General features: G+C 33.4%; 1 protein-coding gene across 1 annotated transcript; it reads left to right on the top strand.

Annotated features, from left to right (window-relative positions):
• The first annotated feature begins 1,093 nt into the window (after positions 1-1,093).
• On the top strand, positions 1,094-11,354 carry LOC149909999 (uncharacterized). Its single transcript, XM_090120216.1, has 11 exons — positions 1,094-1,234; positions 2,920-3,047; positions 3,988-4,115; positions 4,476-4,593; positions 5,624-5,738; positions 6,771-6,851; positions 7,178-7,313; positions 7,988-8,100; positions 8,747-8,869; positions 9,939-10,100; positions 11,205-11,354. Exons 1-11 carry the CDS (start codon positions 1,094-1,096, stop codon positions 11,352-11,354), a joined length of 1,395 nt encoding a protein of 464 aa, XP_089976342.1.
• Positions 11,355-20,335: the final 8,981 nt, after the last annotated feature.

Below are 20,335 nucleotides of genomic sequence, written 5' to 3'. Positions count from 1 at the left end.
TCTCTGTTATTTAGCGGTAAATTGTAGCAATGTAGTTCTCAGCCCCTTGGGCGGACATTATATTGCAATATTATGCACATAAACATTTGCATTTAATTTCATTATGGCAATAACAAGATATTGTTTCATATGAAATGATAGTAAATCTATACATATAATAAATCTGTAGAAGGGTCAATTCTGTACATTGAAAATATTGAAAAAATAAATAGCAGGGAGTGTTACTGGATCGATACCAAACCCAAATATGTGATTAAAAAAATTTTTGTCTGTCTGTCTGTATGTGAAGGCATCACGTGAAAACTAACGGTTCGATTTCGATGTAACTTGGTATAATTATACCTTATTATCCTGGGCATAAAATAGGATACTTTTTATCCCGGAAAAATACGTAGAAAAAAAATAAATCTTAATTTTTCTTAATTTTACCGCGCGGACGGAGTCGCGGGCGGAAGCTAGTTCATAATATGATAATACCGTAGTTGTAGGAAAAATTCTTTTATGAGAATGGAACGTTATTGTTGGGATTTCTTGGTGGTTTACAAGATGACGTCATAGGCTATTACTGTTAAAGGATTTATTGAAGCCTCAATCGACTTTTATAATACTACATAGTTAATTATGAAGTCCTGTGGTATATAAATTTGGTAGAAGTAAATACTAGATGCTATCATCTTCTTTGTCTACTGCTGTTTCCGATCCCAAGAGGCTTAGGCCGCCTTTCCATCTACAATAAAAGTTGCGCAAGAAATGCCCGACAGTCTGTCCGACAGCAGCTTGCAAGTCTAATTCCGCGTTTCCACCTGCAAGCTTGCAAGTTGCTGTCAGACAGACTGTCGGACATTTCTCGCGGAAGTTTTCTTGCAGATGGAAACGCGGCCTTACCAAGAGGGAACAAACTATGGAACGTGTATGGAACAAGTGGGAACAAACATACATAAATTAAGCATAAATTGATATATAATCTCTTTGTTATCAAGTTACGACGTTTTTCAGATTTGACACCACTTTGCTCTATGAATTAATTGGCAGATTTAATGAAAATATCTTTGCAATTTTGCCAGATACTTCGTCGGTGATAAATAATTTTAAAATGGATGATACTCTAGGATTCAATGAACAGGAAAAAAAATCAGATGACTGGATATTTGGGGACACAGAAGACAGCACTATATCAGTGTCGTCAACGTCACGGGCTCTTCAACAGAATCATGATTTGCACGTTATATCTAAGGTGAGCAAAAGGTGAGGGTTAATCTATACTAATATTATAAAGCTGAAGAGTTTGTTTGTTTGTTTGTTTGAACGCACTAATCTCAGGAACTACTGGTCCGATTTGAAAAATTATTTCGGTGTTAGATAGCCCATTTATCGAGGAAGGTTATAGGCTATATTTCATCACGCTACGGGCAACAGGAGTGGAGCCAGGGGGGTGAAACTGCGCGGAGCAGCTAGTAAGGAAATATACAGGGAAAGGTATTGAATAGCAAAAAGATATACGAAGAGGAAGTGATTTTACATAAGGGTTTATATTTCTTAACTAATCGATATTAGCTTAATATGTATTATTTTTCTTCAAATATGGCGGTCATGGTTTATGTGTATGTCGGATTCCAACTGCTTATGGCGTAGTTCAGTAGACAGTGTCTAACTATTTATCTAACCTGTATTTGACAATATGAATTCCTGTAAAAACCACATTTATCCCTTGGTTTTTAGCATTATTATTATAGTATTAAGAATCGTTTGCTTAACCTTGGAAACTCCTTTTAATATTTAACAGATAGTAGGAAAACATACTTTTAGTTTTAGTCAGCTGTGATTATGACAATTATGATACCTACATTAAAAAGTGAAGTCCCATGTCCCCTAGTAAGGGGCAGATGCATTATACATCTGTTTCACTGATCGATTTTCTTTATGGACAAGTAGGTGATCAGCCTTCTGTGTCCTACCAGACCAAGACATTTTTTTTTCTTCGTCTCCACCGGGAATCGAACCCAGGACCCCTCGGTGTTACGCTCACGCATCAACCACTGTACCGAGGAGGCGGTCGATACCTACATTATATATTTCTATAATAGGAGCTCTTTTTAACACTAGAAACACATTTACTTGTAAGCTCATAGTTGGATACTTTATTTTATACTAGCTTTCCGCCTGCGGCTTCGCCCGCTTTGTCTAAAACATAATAAATTATATACTAAAACATTTCTCTTGAATCACTCTATCTATTAAAAAAACCGCATCAAAATCCGTTGTGTAGTTTAAAAGATTAAAGCATACATAGGGACATAGGGACATAGGGACAGAGAAAGCGACTTTGTTTTATACTATGTAGTGATTTTAACACATTAATGAGTGTCTCACTTGCCTACAAAATATACACCTTGATCAAGAATGCTCACAGTTGGCTAACTTCGAATAGTTCAGCTGTATTCTAACGAGCTGTAGCTAACTTTACACCACAAACGTGAGATCAGAATGCGTTTTATAACTTACCTGCTGAGTTTTATTCATAGTTCGCTTGTTTTATAGTTTTGCATAGAGAGTATGATAGTACATAAAGTATGAACGAGATATTGCAATCGATTAATATTGATAAATGTAATGATAAATCATGTACGCTTGAAATAATTCTTTAAGAAGCAAATTTGATTATGGGTCAACATTATTAGGTAAATAAATGCCTTTGCTTCTTGTTAATATATTTTGTAAAGTAAATAATTTTCAAGATATGATAGAAATTCAACAAATATAGAAGCTATTCTACTGATCCGTGTTTGAATTTGAGTACTAGAAATTAAGCTTAAAAAACCTCGATATCCTTTCTGATTCATCTACTGTATAGCCAATAATGTCAAGGAACAGTAGTCCTATTCAATAACAGATACATAATTCAATATTGATTATAAACAGAAAGAGATCCAGTCAGATCGGCCAATGATTCATGCAACGAAATGGGAAGTACTAGCGTACTACAGGGGATTTGCGACTGGTCCAACGAAGACACAATTCTTGTGTATGCAACAGGAGAATTTTAAAACGTAAGACAACTTCATTCATCATCATCATCATCAGCCCGTGTAATATATTCCCACTGCTGGGCCACGGGCCTAATATGAAGGTATGGGCCATAATCCGCCACGCTGGCCAAGAGCAGGTTGGCGGATCACGTCATGTCGTCGTTGAATTTTGATTCCTAGTAATTTATTTCCTTATGTGTTACTTTGTTACGATACGTTTTTAAAGTGAAACTTTTATTACATCGTCTCAAACTTTTTGGTCTGTGTAGCGCATGTCGCGTGTATCGCGGCTGCCGAGTAGGTATACCTACTCGGCAGCCGACCGTCACGCGACATGCGCTACACAAAGCAGTGTTCGGAACCGTTCGATCACTTTTACGTTTCACTTTTACCGTGGTTTCATAAAACCACACAACATTTTGACGTGACAACGTCTTAAATTAGGTTGCGACTGGGAGTCACTTATGAAAAAGTGTAACGCTCGGTAACGTTACGATGAGTCACCGAACGAGAGAGAGGCCCGCCGAATGCCTTGCGTCTCTCTCCCACTCAACTATGATCGAGAAAAAGACGTTGTCACGTAAAATCTTCGCCCGTAAAACCGACTTTACAGGCAACCATTTTTTTTTTAATAATCTTCTAATCTCATTAATCTTCAATAATGCAATCTCAGGAACTACGGGTCCAATTTGAAAAAAAAATTCACAGTGAGATAGTCCATTGGAGGTAGGCTATAGGCTATGTTATTTCACCAAGCTAGACCTATAGAAGCGAAGCAATGCGGGTAAAACCGCGGGGCACAGATAGTAATTAAATCTTTTTAATTACTATCTGTGGCTTATTGTGGTAATCAATGCCAAATCAATTCTAAAAAATTTGCGTCGTGGTCATAAATCATAATTCAGTGTGTTTACGGTCTTCGAAATTATCTTATATAATTATTAATTTGTGTTATTTTCAGACATCTCTGGTTCTATCTGTCCAACGTGTTATGTAAAACATTAACGACTACATACATCTATGTATTCTTTAGTGTGTATGCTCCAGACAGTCACTTCTTTATTTCGAAGATGCAGCCGATAGCTTACGGTAATTTTTTTGAACATTCACACTTTCGTTTGTATGTGCAGTAGCTTTTCTAAAAGCATATATATTTTTTATTATATTCTATATTTATTTTTACAAAATACACACCCTACAAATATTATAAATGCGAAAGTTTGTGAGGATGGATCACAGAAGGATCTGGAGGAAAATGAGAAATGTTTCTCTCATACCTATTTAAATATTTATTTTAATTATTCTTATATTGACACTATTCCACACACATAATATGACATACAAATAGGGAAAGACATGTAAAAACGGCGGCCTTATCGCCAGGTAGCGATATCTTCCAGGCTACCGTAACATGCGTAAGGAGAATTTTAAACATTATTTTTCTTTCAGGTTCAACAATAGCATTTATAATAACGGCAATTCTGCAATTAGTCGTATTCATACATAATACAACAGTGTATTTGGATTACCTTATTCAGGGAGTTTTGTTTAAGAGTCCGTGGAATAGGTAATGTCTAAAAAATTAATGCGATTTTAATAGATTTAAGTATTAAGCTCACTTGTTAAAAATTAGAATGATAATAGTTATACTATATTTGTTAGAAAGTTAATAGTTCTTCTTCTTTATTTATTAACTCTTTAATGTACAATTATTGTTCTTATAAAATAAGAAATAATATAAAAGTATAACGAAAGCACCGAACGTCATGGAGTAAGGCGACGATTTTGGTATCTTTGAATCTTGTCAAAGAAGTTTCACTTCTGACACTAGACTCTTTTATTATTAGATAGTTGTTTTATCTTTCAGGTGCAGACCGCGTGTTTTCAACTATACTTCTGTGAAGTGCTACGATATCAATGAATTCGGTCAACAGTTTGTCAATAAAACAATTAAATTTTATTTAAATGTTTACGTATCGCCTGACGGAGAATTCTTCCAATTGGCACAAATAGCACATTATATGTAAGATCATTATTATCTCCTTTTGTAATATTGTGAGGAATCATTATTATCTACTATTGAACTAGTTTAATGATGATGAATGATATAAAAGTCAGTGCGGTCTTAGAACGGCATTCAATCCTATAAATTAATTATAGGCTGATACATTATACAGGGTGACCCACTGTTGGTATACTAAGCTCAAAGGAGGTTATAGTATTGCATACGCTGAGTACGTAAAAAATACTTATAAAATTCCAGACGCATTTTTTTCTGAAATAGATGAATTCTTAAAACTCTATGTGTACACCCATAACAAGCAACCCGCCCAACTATGCCACCAGCACGTGAGCTATCGTTTAAGATTATGTTTTCATAGACAAAATGCTCACATTAGAGAAGCGGTATATGCCGGCTGCGCGAAGCTAGAGAAGAAAACATGAATTTTCAGGAAAAATTTAGCAAAAAAATTTTGATGTAATTTTGTTGTTTGAGTATTTTTTACGTGATCAGTGTATGCAAAACTACAAGTCCCTTCGCGCTTAGTATACCAATAGTGGGACACCCTGTATACATTATACAATTTCATTTTCAGAGTGTGTCATCATAAATTGTTTGTTTGGGATATTTATTATTGTGGTTACTTTGTTTTTCTCTGGATAACAGCGGCATTATCTTACAAGCTTCTCTTCAAACGAATGCTTTGGCAAGTAAGGGTTTTCATAAACTATTTAGATCACGCAACTTCGTCTTCTGTTTATTATCTACTAGCTGTGCCCCACGGTTTTACTTGCAGTGCTCCGCTCCTGCCCCCTGCTCCCCTAGCCTTCCTCAATAAATGGGCTTTCTATCACTTAATATAATTTTTTAATTTGGACCAGTTGTTCTTGAGATTAGCGGGTTCAAACAAACAAACAAACTCTTCAGCTTCTTTTTTCAAAGGTATACACTGGACCATTTATTACCTTATAAGATGTTTAAATACATCAGTTTGGCAAAAATTTACAGATTCTGCAAGTATCCCAAATTGCTCTTACGTTCATATTATTCGTCAGTTTCATACATTTATGTGCAGTTTACTTTGAGACGGGTTTCAAACATTATCCATCGTATGGTAGAGAACTAATTGAATTGTTACAGGTTAGTAATGTACCAGGTAATGTACCTACTAAGATTTCGTAGCATTAGATACGTAGAAAAATATTATGTCAATCTTCTTTGCTATTTAGAATGTTTAATTTTGATATTACACTCGATTTCACAACAACGCAATGTTTTTAAACAATCTACGATTTTCATGCTTAATGACGTGAACCTCATGCTTATGTGCTGGAAAATTAGTATTAAAAAGTGAAATTATTTGAGGTGGAACTATTAACAAAGAGTCGAAGAAGAACGTAAACCGTAACCGAAACGTACCTGCAGCAGGGGCAATTTTGAAATTGGCTCCTTAATTGTGATGTGTAATCAAGCAACTTCCCCTGTCCGACCTGTGGAGAAGTATGTTGATCCTGCATTGGATCGTTTGGACACCAAAAGCATTGCTCAGGCATAGCACCATAATTCGTCTGTAATAGACGCATTGGCCAACGACGAGGCAAGCAGGGGCAATTTAGAGAACAACTGAAATATACCGCCAATTAACCGAGATTGTTCCAATATTGGGCCTGCGGCAGGTACATGAGTAGCCGGCCTTAGCCATCTTTCAGGTGCAACATTTTATAAAAATAATTATTTTTCAGGTAACAGATATAGATTTATTATCCGAGTCTACGACAGCGCCACCTGTAATTCATGTTCTATCATCAAGATCTATGAGAGAGGTTTTGTTATAATTTATTATTTTTATATAACTAATAAAAGGCTGAAATATTGTTAAAACTGTTTTTAGCACTGTTTACTTAAATGATTTTAGTAATCTCTTTCAACATAATAGATTTAAGAAGTTAATTATTTTATATTAGTTTTAGTATAATATGTGAGGTTGGGTAGACTACAGTATCACAAATTAAGTTAGTTCTTAAATAGTAGGTACGGCGAATGACGCAGGTTCGAATCCCGCATATAATTATCCAATGCTTTCTATTGTTCAAAGTTAATTGGTGACTCTATCAATAAGTGGTGAAATTGTAAATCTATTGAATTTCAGATAAAACCAATACAAGATAGTTCTCTAATTGTAACATCAAATGCAATTTTCAACATATTCAGAGGATTCGTGTCGTATCTTTTAAAAATGTATTGTGATAATATGGTTAAAGCTCCACTTCAGGAGAGAATTTATAGTAAATATATTATATTTTTATTTCATACTATAGCTATATCTAGTTATATCTAAAACTATGCCATTCCCCGCGGTTTTATCCTCGTTGCTCCGCTCCTGTTGGTCTTAGCGTGATTATATATAGCCTATAGCCTTCCTCGATAAATGGGCTATCTAACACCGAGAGAATTTTTCGAATCGGACCAGTAGTTCTTGAGATTAGCGCGTTCAAACAAACAAACAAACTCTTCAGCTTTATAATATTAGTTTAGATTATTCTACCCTTTACGGTGCATTTACATCAAACGAACATAGAGCTAGAGCAAAAGCATTCTTTCGTGATCTTTTAGTGTAAATGAAAACTCGTTCTCAGCGTTATTCAGTACTAGCTTTCCACCCGCAGCTTCGCCCGCGCAGTCAAAGAAAAACCCGCATAGTTCCCGTTCCCGTGGGATTTCCGGGATAAAACCTATCCTATTTCCCGGGATAAAAAGTAGCCTATGTCCTTTCTCGGGTATCAAAATATCTCTATACCAAATTTCATGCAAATTGGTTCAGTAGTTAAGGCGTGATTGAGTAACAGACAGACAGACAAAGTTACTTTCGCATTTATAATATTAGTATGGATTATAACATTGCATAGAATCTAAAAAAAACCGCGTAGCACAGCTAGTGAAAATATAATGTTATTTACAGGTCCGTTCATTCTTTTTTATCTGTGGCCAATATATTTCTCTCAGTTCTATTTGGGTGATCTTTTTGGAATCATATTCTTTGGACTCAATTTCGTCAACGAGTATTTGATTATGGTAAGTTTTTATAAAAATTGTTATGATAATATTCAATTTCAATTAATAATCTTCATCTCTATTTATAAGATGGCTACTCAAACAAACTCAAACTCAAACATTTATTTATTCAATTAGACTTCTTCTAGAAGCACTTTTGAAACGTCACCACCGATTCGGAAAGCAGTAAGCTACTTTAGCAAGAACTAAAAAAAAATCATCAAAGTCAGTTCACCCAGTCGAAACTTCTGCTAACAAATCCAAAAAAATGCAGTCGAATTAATCCTCCTTTTGTTGAAGAAGGTTAAAAAAGGGGATGCAAAGCTAATTTATAAAATTCAAAATAAAGAATGATAATTTTGTTTTTTGTCTGCTATTGAAATTATAGTAATATGAGTTATCGTGGGGCTGTGTTGCTTGAACAAAAAATGTGTGCGTGTACACACGTAAGGAGTGAAACTTCTTTATGACCTTATTTTTTTAAAAAATCATTTACTATATGCAGCTTTACAGAAATACGTCGAATCACGCGTGGTAGGGATAAGAAAAAGATGGCGCGTAACGGAAAAATGTCACGCGTAACGAAAAAATGTTACACTAAATTTTTTTCCAACCCCGATAAAGAAGTTTCACTTCAATAAACGAATTATTATTATTATATTTTCAGGTGATAACATTTAATTGTTTAACAGAAGCTATTTTGAATGAGTGGCGATGCCTGAAGCCGTATATGGTCATAAGTTTTTTAATTCTCATCGGAATTATTGTGTTTCTGTTCACTCCCAGGATGGTAAATAGTGTTTTTAATGAAATTTAATTAGATGAATATAATGTGCACTGTATCAAATTTGGCTCTTGTATGTCATACATTAGAGGATAGCAAATTGTATCGAATTTTATAAATATTCGAATATATACCAAGTTATAACTATGAGTGTATTTAGTAGGCTATCCGCGAGGGGGGCTAGTGATCTGTACTACAGGTCTTTCACAGACCTATTTCAGACACTCGTCCTTCACAACGAAAATGCTCTACATACATAATTCGTTCGTTTGTTTTTAAATTAAAACAAAAAAAGACGTGTGGCACTCGGGGACTGCCGCGGTAAAGTTATTGCATGCTATGCCTCCTCCGTGTCCGTCGGAGTGGGGAGCGTGAGGTTTTTCGTCACGGAATTTCTGGATTCGGTCCCCGCGCTCAAGGCCCGCCATAGAAGCTATGCAATAGCTTAAAATTTCAGGTACTATCCTGCCTCTGTTTCTTCTGCATAGCAGTATCAACACTAATGGAGGTTCTTATAATATTCTACATGTATCCAATGGGCCGGCTTGTGGATGATCTGACATTTTTCTCAGGCGTCAGACCGACTAAGTTGAGAATTATTATGTTTTGGATTACACCCGTTTTTTATACAGTTAGTAGTTTATATGCTAATTTATATTTTAGGTTGGTTTATAGCGTTAAAATTCTACTTAATATTATAAATGTAAAAGTTTTTATTTTTGTTTGTAAGTTAAGCAAAAACTGCTGAACCAATTTTCATGAAATTGTGCATACACATAGAGGGTAACTTGAATTAACACATAGGATAGTTTTTATCTCGAAAATTTCACAGAAACGGGAATTTCAGCTTTCTATCACGATTTATGTCATACAGCCTGGAGGCAGACAGGCAAACAGACAGCGGAAGGACTTAGCGGAAGGTACCAAAGTACGGGACCTTAAAAACCGTGAAACATCTTCAAGTGTACAATTAATAATTTTAGAATCTTCGAAATAAACTGTATAATTACAATAATGGTATTCCACTACCAACAAAGTTAGCGTCTACATTATAAATAGAAATAAATAATTTTAGATAAAGATCTACATCATGATGGAGGGATACTTCGGAGTTTCGAGCCTGGCCTATCTATCAGAGGACTATCCATTTTACAAAGAACTTATTTACTTTCTAGCGATACCAATGGTTTTGGGAGCTTTGTATGCGATTTATAAATACGTGTATAAATTTAAAATGGTGAGTGTATTGTAAGAATCCTATCATATCCTATCCTACTAATATTGTAAATCTGCTCTTTCACGAAAACACTACTAAACTGATTACAATGAAATTTAGCACACATATAGAGGGGTAACTTGGATTAACACACAGGATAGGTGTCCCGAAAATCTCACGGGGAACTATGCGTGGTTTTCTTTGAAAACGCGGACGAAGCCGCGGGCGGAAAGCTAGTCTTGTATATTCGTGAATGGCGTGACGTTTTAAATATGAACGGAGCTCAAGTTACTTTCAAGTTATTTTGATATAAATTTTTCACACTCTACACGTCTACTAAAATTTGTGAAAACCATATAGAAATCGGATAGGCTTGGCTAAGATTTGACAAACAGCAAAAATTATCAATTTTTGAATTTAATAGCGTTCAAAAATGATTTCTAATTAAAGTATTTCACATGTGTATAGAATAGATTTAGATCTTACTGGCGGTCCGCCCCGGCTTCGCCCGTGGGCCGTGGTACATAATATTTCGCAATAAAAGGTAGCCTATGTTCTTTCTCAGGGTCTAAAGATTGTCTGTGCCAAATTTCATCAAAATCGGTTGAAAGGTTTAAGCGGGAAAGCGTAACAGACAGACAGACAGAGTTACTTTCGCATTTATAATATTAGTAGGGATATGTCTACTTAGTACTTACAAACAAGCATGAAAGATGTTCGAAATGGATGATCGAAGATGTAGAGAATATTATTATTTTTTTTAGGGCTTCCAGCAATTGTTTAAGCCGCTACCAAACTGGGGTCCAAGGGATTTTCTTGTAAGGCGATTGAGGAAGCTATATGATTCTCGTGTTGTAAGTTATAAATACTTCATATGGTATTTGTATATTCTACTGATAATTATATTATTCTAATAAGCATATGCTTTAGGAATATTTTTGTCCACTAACAATATTGTTTTCCGATTTAATTAGGAGCTTAATCGATATGAAACTTGAATTCTTGAAATCCTACACATTATATTATTTAATATAGATTATGTTTTATACTCATGTAATATAATTTTACTTTTTTAGTACAAATATGTTAAAATATATAATATCTAAATAATTCTATACATTACAGTACATCGGATCGCGAGCACCCCGTGAGCTCAGTAGTTACCTCTTCGAGAAAGCTGATTTAAACGCATACAAGCTGGACATACGATACGACACGATATCGCGTCGGTCGACACGTGGGGAAGTGCATTTGGAACACGAAAAGCATATTTGATATTAAATAAATATTATGCCTGTGTGAAGGGGCCTTTATTTAAAAGCGGGTTATGCTGGTTAAGAAAAATAGCCTATGGGCTTCTACAGAGTTCTCTGTACTTCATTTAAAATATAGTGATATTCTATTAATGTGTGAACCTAACAAACATCTTCAAACTTTCAAGCTTATTATATTAAGTTTCGCGTCGATTGGAATGCAAAATTAGTTTACTTTATATACTCTGTGTGTAAATATAAGTTAACTACATATATTATAACCTATTTATGTTCTAAATTACATCCAAATCTATTCTAATATTGATACGTTAACCATCTTCACGATTCAATATGCCACAATTATAATTATAGCAGAAATTATTACATAGTATTTTAATAAAAAATTTAATTTACATTAATCAGTATGACAATTCTCCAAACTATCAGCAAATTTCGATTTCCATATGAATATCCCACCCGCTCTAAAAGTACACTCAACTGAAAAAGTCATTTCACAAAATCTTGCGGGTATATTGCAAATAAACAAGCTCACGCGAACTAATATCGGTTTCTGTAAACAGGGCACGATGAGAATAACAGATATAATACATATACTAGCTACGTCCCGCAGTTTCACACGCGTAAATGGATTTTTCTTTTAAACCTCATGTTTATAATATATTCCTTATGAAATATCAGAATAAAAAGTAGCCCATGTTATTTCTTATTATAGTGAGTCCCGTCAAAATCGGTCCAGCCATTCGAGGGATTAGCCGGAACAAACAGACAGAAAGAATATTTATTATTAAAAATGGTATAAATTAATTATTTAGTAAAAAGCGGTTTAATATTTATATACCTACATACTTAAAATAACCACAAACAGTTTAAGATCTAGTTTTTATACGAGTAATAATACATTATTATGTTTTACTAAGGGCCGATTTTTCAATGCTTGGATAAAACTTATCCGTCCAATAAAGTATTACACGATAATATTAAAATGTCACGTAAACTGTCAAATACGGGCAATAAGAATACGTCGTTTTTAAAATGGTAGTTTTATACATTATTCGACGAATAAGTTTTATCCAAGCATTGAAAAATCGGCCCTAAGTGGTATTTTATTAAGTGACAAGCCCTTAAAAGTTTTAAAGAAAAATATTACCAGTATAGATAGAATATTATGCAATTTTTCACCGTAAGTTATTTCAGTTTCACGTTGATGCAATCTGTCTGTAAATTTTTAAATTGCAATTTCCTGTGTTTTAGTTATAGTCCGTTCCATTGGGAACAATAGCTTTCTGGAACTTTTTTAACCGACTTCTTATTATATAACTAGTTTTTTGCGACAAATTATTATTTTTCTCGTAGTCGTCGAGGTTGTCAATCATACCAATAAAACAAAACATATATCCTATACTGGATTTGGGATCTTCGATTAGTCACATGTTAAGTTTTATCAAAATCGGTTCAGTGGTTTAGCTGTGAAGCCATGAAAGCATCACAAACATTCACATTTATATTATTATTAGCGTGTCTTGCGTGGGTTTAGAAATGAAGATTGATTATATCAAAGCATTCTATATTATTCAATACAAACGATACCATTATTGGGCTATCATTGTAATCGGTAAAGTAGTTTTTATGTGAAAGGATAACAAACATACACCATAACAAACTTTTGCATTATTTTATAATATTACTAGTAGAACAAGATCAAACACAAGAAAAAACTATGCCGTAATATTCACTACATATTACACTAGCTTACCGCCCGCGGCTTCGCCCACTTTGTCTAAAACCTAATAAATTATATTAACTAAAACCTTCCTCTTGAATCACTCTATCTATTAAAAAAACCGCATCAAAATCCGTTGCGTAGTTTTAATGATTTAAGCATACAAAGGGACATAGGGAAATAGGGACAGAGAAAGCGACTTTGTTTTATACTATGTAGTGATGATGATGATATCTCCAACGTTTAGCAAGAATAAACGGTTATCATTTATATTCTGCGACAACCCTAGCGTGCGTAAATGTGGTAAATGTAAAAAAATCGCCGGTGTTTACACTCCCGAGGTAATTCGAATTTATTTCATTTAGTTCGTAACTACGACTAATGGTGGATAGGATTATGTTGTAAGACTGAGGAGGTCGTGTGGAAAATGCGTTTTATGTTCTTGTTGGACTTGTTTGTTTAGATTTTGTTCGTGTGGTTAGCAGGAGTTTGAAATAAAAAATAGAATAGAGTATAATATAAAAGAAATTATTAAAGCCTAGTTTTTTATTTACTCTCAAAAGTATAGGTCATTATTTAGAATAATTATTCTGATGGTTAATGGTCACGTATACAAATGCTTCGTAATGCATTATTGACATTGACAGTGTGATAAGTAGGTACCTAAGTAGTAGTAGTAGTAGTAGTAGTAGTAGTAGTAGTAGTAGGATAAGTAGGTAGGTAGGTAGGTATTCACGAATTACCATTTTCAATTTTCCTTTCACTTATGCTATAGGATAAACGGTATGAAAGAATAATGTTTGAGTGGTGTAAATCTATACTAATATTATAAAGAGGAAAGGTTTGTATGTATGTATGTATGGTTTTCACGCATAAACTACTGGATCGATTTTGATGAAATTTGGCACAGATAATCTTTAGACCCTGAGAAAGAACATAGGCTACCTTTTATTGCGAAATATGTACCACGGGTGAAGCCGGGGCGGACCGCTAGTTCGTTATAATTGTAAATGTTTTAATGTTACACAGTATCTATGTATTTATATTTAATAAGTCGTACCTTGAATTAAACGCAAAAATAAGTTTTCATTTTTCAAATCACAATTTTTCTTCACCTTAGTTATGTGAACCAATTAATATTACTTAGTATAGAGTTCAGGTTATCTAGTTCAGTACAAAAATAGTGGATAAATCATAAAAATAGCCTATCAGTGCGGCCTGCTCGTGAGACGCGGTGAGGCGTGCTACCGAGCGAAGCGTGGTGCGGATTGCAGTTTTATGAGGTGGTTTATTTCACTATGAAAATTTAAAACTTACATTTACTACGATAATTTATATAAAAATGAGCGTATGTTCCGAGCACACGTGTCAGAAGTGTGCCGAGCACACGTGTCAAACTTCTTTGGCAAGATGCAAAGATACCAAAATCGTCGCCTTACTCCATGACGTGACGGTATTGCCATGACACGACCTTGACGACAACTTCAAATTTTACTCTCAACGCGCTTAAAGTAGTTACTTAAAAAATAAAACATTCACGTAAACTAACATTTATTGGTTGTGGTATACAAAAAGGCGTCTGCAGTTTACGGGTTGGTTTTTCTAATATCTCTAAAATCGAATATTTTTACGTTTCTATCGCACTCCATAAACCTGTTGCATTTAAATTATGTATTCATTCATTCTTGATACTGGAAAAAATATACATTTACTTGGAGGTTGCGTCGTAAATAAGTTTTTTTAATTTCCGACGACTCGTTCATTTTTAACTTACTCCGAACAGTTTACGGCCGACCGTTTCGATATGAAACTTTTGTTATGCATAATATTTTTATTGTTTGTTTGTTTGTGTTTGTTTTTAAAGGATCTTTTGCACTGCGTCTCCTTGTCCACCAGGATGTCTGGAAGAGATCGCTGTCTGAGCGATAAGACCGCCTGTTGTGCTCTTTTATTAATTATTGTATTGTGTACTTACTTGTACTTCTCTCTGTGGTGCACAATAAAGTATTTTTGTTTGTTTGATTGATCTCTATTGCGGAATAAACTATACTATTATTTATTGGTTAAAAAGTAACTTGTTTATTATACCACCACATTTATAAGTAGACTGATAAAAGTTATGCTAAGTACCTTTAAAATGGCCGTTCATAAAAATTACAATATTATTTAACACTAGCTTCCCACCCGCGGCTTCGCCCGCGTTTTCAAAGAAAAACCCGCATAGTTCCCGTTCCCGTGGGGGTTCCGGGATAAAACCTATTCTATGTGTTAATCCAAGTTACCCTCTATATGTGTGCTAAATTTCATTGTAATCGGTTCAGTAGTATTTGCGTGAAAGAGTAACAAACACACACACACATCACAAACTTTCGCATTTATAATATTAGTAGGATGATTCTTTAAGTTTATAGTCTTTTTTTATCTTATTATACCTAAATCTATTCAAATTTTACTGCTATACTATCCGATCGGTATTTTATGTATCTACTATTTATTTATTATCTATGTATATTATTTATTCATATCACTTTTATGTAACTATCTATTCATTTATTTTTTTATTGTATATACCTACTTACTTTTTTCTATTATATTATATGCTAATATTGTTCTCACACTATCTATAGTATTTATATTTTATGTATGGTACGGGTATGGTATGGGTCTTGGCAGAATATCAGCGTTATGGTTCTCAGAACTATGACAATGTGCTGAGCCAAGACCTTTTCAGGGAACATTTCTTGTATTCATTTTTGTTTAATTTAATTTTAGATTTTAAGTGTATTTTGTTTTTTTCTTCTTTTTAAGTGTCTAGTATTTAAGAATTGTAAATATTTTCCTGAATAAATGAATAAATAAATAAATAAATAAATAAATAGAAAAAGGAAGAGGTTTTAGACAAATTATTAGCAACAAATGCAAAATAATGTTTTAGTCTGCTTTGGGTATTCTTTAAAGTCTTCTCTGTGATAAATAAATCGTATTTTAGTATTTTACTGAGATGAAATCGCGGAACTCAACCAGTCTATTTGAATAACATTTGTTTATTCCTTTGAATGAAAACGGGGGAAAGATTAAAATATGTATACAAAAATCAATATCATGCAATCTCCTCGACAAAAGATGAAAGTTCAATAGATGCCGAAGGCTGTAACAGGAAATTTGATAAAATTGCGGCGAACATCAAAAGAAATTAACCGCTCAAGTGGTTATCGTTAAAATTAATCTCCTAAATCTGGGGACTCTTAATGTTTCCTGATTAACCTCTTTGGTTTTAATCTTTGTATCTATTATAATTATGGTATCTTATTCGCTTATAGAAATGAGGAAAATGTAGACTTTTCTCGTTTTTTTTTTGGAATTTACCAGACGTATAATATCAGAATAATTTATATCAGACGCAGACGGCAAACGTATGAATTCCCAAACATCACTGTACAAAATCGCTGTCGCTGACTGTCCGTCCCTATCGATGCTTCAATCTTAAAAACTGCGCAATGGATTTTGATGCGGTTTTTTGAATAGATAGAGTGATTCAAGAGGACGTGAAAGTTCAAGTTTTTAGTATATAATTTTATAAGTTTTAGAAAACACGACCAGAAAGGTATGTAGGATTAATGTATTTTTTAAAGAAGATTATATTTCAGCCTTGAATTTACTAATTTCTTAGCCACAGGTAGCCAACATAATAAAAGTTTATCGATCGATAATCTAGTTAATATTATATCAGCTTAATACTGTCTAAATTATCTCCAAAAATGCAATATTTCACTTCCCACGTCACCACAGCCGGCTTTTCGAAAATTTCTCGAATATTCGTTGGAATTCAATCAATCGCGAGGCATTTTCACTCTCCCTTTGTATATCCGTGCGGTAATTCTCAAAAATTGTTAACCCGTTTTTGATGTTGGGTGTGACGTGGATCAAAGGAAGTATTGGTTGTTATGGAGTTAAGGGTAGGTGATTTTTATATGTGTTTATTGAGTGTTCAGTGTGGTACGCAGTTGGTTTTGGTTCTTTTTGTTATTTTTTTTAAAGACTGATTGATTTCGTGTTAATATGCTATAGTGCTATTGAACTTACTAATCTATACTATAATATTATAAAGCTGAAGAGTTTGTTTGTTTGTTTGCTTGTTTGAACGCGCTAATCTGAGGAACTACTGGTCCGATTTGAAAAATTCTTTCGGTGTTAGATAGCCCATTTATCGAGGAAGGCTATAAGGCTATAATATATCATCACGCTAAGAGCAACAGAAATGGAGCACTGCGGGTAAAACGGCAGGGCACAGCTAGTAATACATGTGCGCTGTTGGTTAATTTTTGTGAATATGATTTTGTAATATGTGTCTTTTTAGAATGTACTGATGAATATGCTATTCTAATAATCTAATAATACTTCTAATACAATAATTGGTGTATTATTAAATGGGTATGAAGTCACCACAGAGTGAATACAGTGTTGGCTTTAATTTTAATAACTTATATGACACATTTAAAATAACAGTTACTTTCTTAAGAGATTATCCGAAGTAAAGCATACTCCACAAAATAGTCGAGTCATTTTAGCCGTAATTTCCACAACAATTTTTAACACAATTTGCTTTTAGTAAAACTACGAATATACTTCCATTTATCTAAAAATAGCCTTTTGACATTACAAAAGACACTTCTCTTTTATTTGTAGCCACTAGATAAACAAAGAAATCTCCAAGTATGATTTAAAACCTCCATCCCTTTATCCGTGCAACTTTTATGTGTCCTACTTTGGCTTCAGAGTGCTTCGCGCCATCAGACTAAAAACGTATCGAGTTTCAGTAATAAACTCGAATAAATTATTGGTTAAGTAAGTATCTATACTAATATTATAAAGCTGAAGAGTTTGTTTGTTTGAACGCGCTAATCTCAGGAACTACTGAACCGATTTGAAAAATTCTTTCAGTGTTAGATAACCCATTTATCGAGGAAGGCTGTAAAAATATCACATCTCATTGAAAGTTTTGAGGATGAAAAATATCAAATATAATATTAGTTATTAAATTATGAGTAATAAACAACTCTCAATAAAAAAGCCGTTTTATTTGTACAATTGCCTTTATATCCAGCTAGTATATTCTGATATTCTTTCCCAATTCAGCTTTCCGAGTCATAATCAAATAATATTGGATTCTCATAAACGAATTTTGTACATTACAAAGCTTCATGATGGATTGTTTCAGTATGTACCTCCGCATGTCTTCATTTATTACGCCATGAAAAAATTGTTTACAGTTTTACGAGAAAGAAAACCTGGTTTTCAGTTGTATATTTATAATTATTTATATTTATATTATGTATAAATTAATATTATAATGTAGAAAGATTTGTGTTTTATACAGTTTCAAATGAGCTATCTCAAAAACAAAACTTAAAATTGAGTTTTATTGCCAGAAAGCTGTTACTTCTTTTTACGGTACAGCCGTTTGTAATATTAGTATTTTTCTAATGTAATGGTAATAAATATACTTATTTATTTCATTGTTATTGTGTATGTATATATTTTTAATAAATTCGAAGAAAACATTTCAATCTGACGTCTAAGACATTTGCGCGAAGAAATGAGACATAAACATAAAAAAAGTGTGTGCGTGTAACCTTTACGCGCGATGGAAGTAAAACGCACATGTCAATATAACCTTGTTATTGAATATTATAAAATGTCGCAATTGTCAGAAAATTTATTTTTAATTTACTTATTTTAAAAGTAATAAATAAACAAGTATATTTAGAGATTTTCAAAAAATTTTGCAATTTAAAATAATGTTTTTAAAACTGTTGAATTTTTCATTCACTTTGCTATTCACAATTGATCCGTTTGAAAATTTGAAAATAAATAATCCTAATTGATTATGATATTTGCCACTAGCTGGCGTATAAGTCAAGAAGCGTGTACAGTGCCACAAACACAGAACATTAAAAACATATAGAAGTGCTATAATGTCATATTAGTATGAAAACCAATGTCGCCAAACCCACACATTTAAACCGATAGTTATACAGTACACTACAAGTAAACTATGTCTTTGATTGGACAGCTTAATTTGAGTAGAAACTGACTTAGGTTATAAATTCAGCATTTCAATATGTACCCTAACACACCATGTTACGGTTTATTTTAGTATAACATCCCTAGGTATTTTAGCTGTTTTGTTTCTCATTGCTCAGAAATTCCAAATTCGAAAACATTCAGCTACTCCACAACAGAGGGCGTTAGTTTTCGATAGATATAACTTTGAACCTCAACACACAGAGATAAGGTTGAAATTTGTGTCACTCAACATTAATGACATTAAGTTGATATTTATCTGATGCTATGCTCTAAGGGATGTCAGCCTTGTTATCGATAATTCACAAATAAATATTTTTTTGTGCATTTTTTTTTCTTTCTATTATATGAGTATAGTATAATGCGTCACATTTTTGAGTATGTTTATTACTTTTAAGTACGTCTTTTCATATTATTATTATTAAATAAAAAACGGAATAGAATAGTATAAATCTATATTTTTACAAAATACAAACAGAAAATATGCATTATTTTAAATCTTGAACTGCTGTAGGTTTGATGTATCGTCTGCCTTTGTTAGACTGCTTAGTGCTGTTCGACATCCAGTTAACTCGTCACGTTGCATTTATCCATTTCTCTTTTAAATAAGCCTCTTTGGGAAATCTATAAAATAAATTGGACAAATGAAAGCTAAGGAAAAATAAAATTAAAATTTAATATTTATAATGTTTGTCTTTTCTAAAGTATCGATACTGTCGATATGCGCCACAAGCATCACTAAACCGACATTCGTTTGTTTATTGCAATAATATTCTAGAAAGTCTTGTTTGCTGTTCAATCTATAATAGTACTAATTTCTTATGGGTTAAGGTTCATTTTGACTAGATATTTGTGTACAATTTTGACAAATTACGACAAGCGAAGTTATAACATAAAATATATGTAAAATAAATAAAAATAAGACTTACCGATGGTATGAAATGCCTCCATTGCTGATATTATTTCGTCTGCTATCATTTTTGCACTCTAATACTGAACAACACGTCCTAATTAATGAATAAATATGGAAAAAAGGTTTGACAGCTGACAACCGACTCGAATATTTTCCTGCGCACAACTGAGAGCAAGTTAGGTGATCTTACCTTACTTGTGACAGGTGGGCCACGCCCACATCACACTTCTATATGTTTTTAATGTTCTGTGGCCACAAACTTATC

This window comes from Colias eurytheme, chromosome 3 (assembly GCF_061535395.1).
Source record: "Colias eurytheme isolate Ceu_HAF_F1 chromosome 3, ilColEury1 Martin Lab GWU primary, whole genome shotgun sequence".
Classification (NCBI taxonomy): Eukaryota; Metazoa; Arthropoda; class Insecta; order Lepidoptera; family Pieridae; genus Colias; species Colias eurytheme.
Note: the sequence above shows the minus strand (reverse complement) of the source record. Positions and strands in the feature narration are given on the sequence as shown.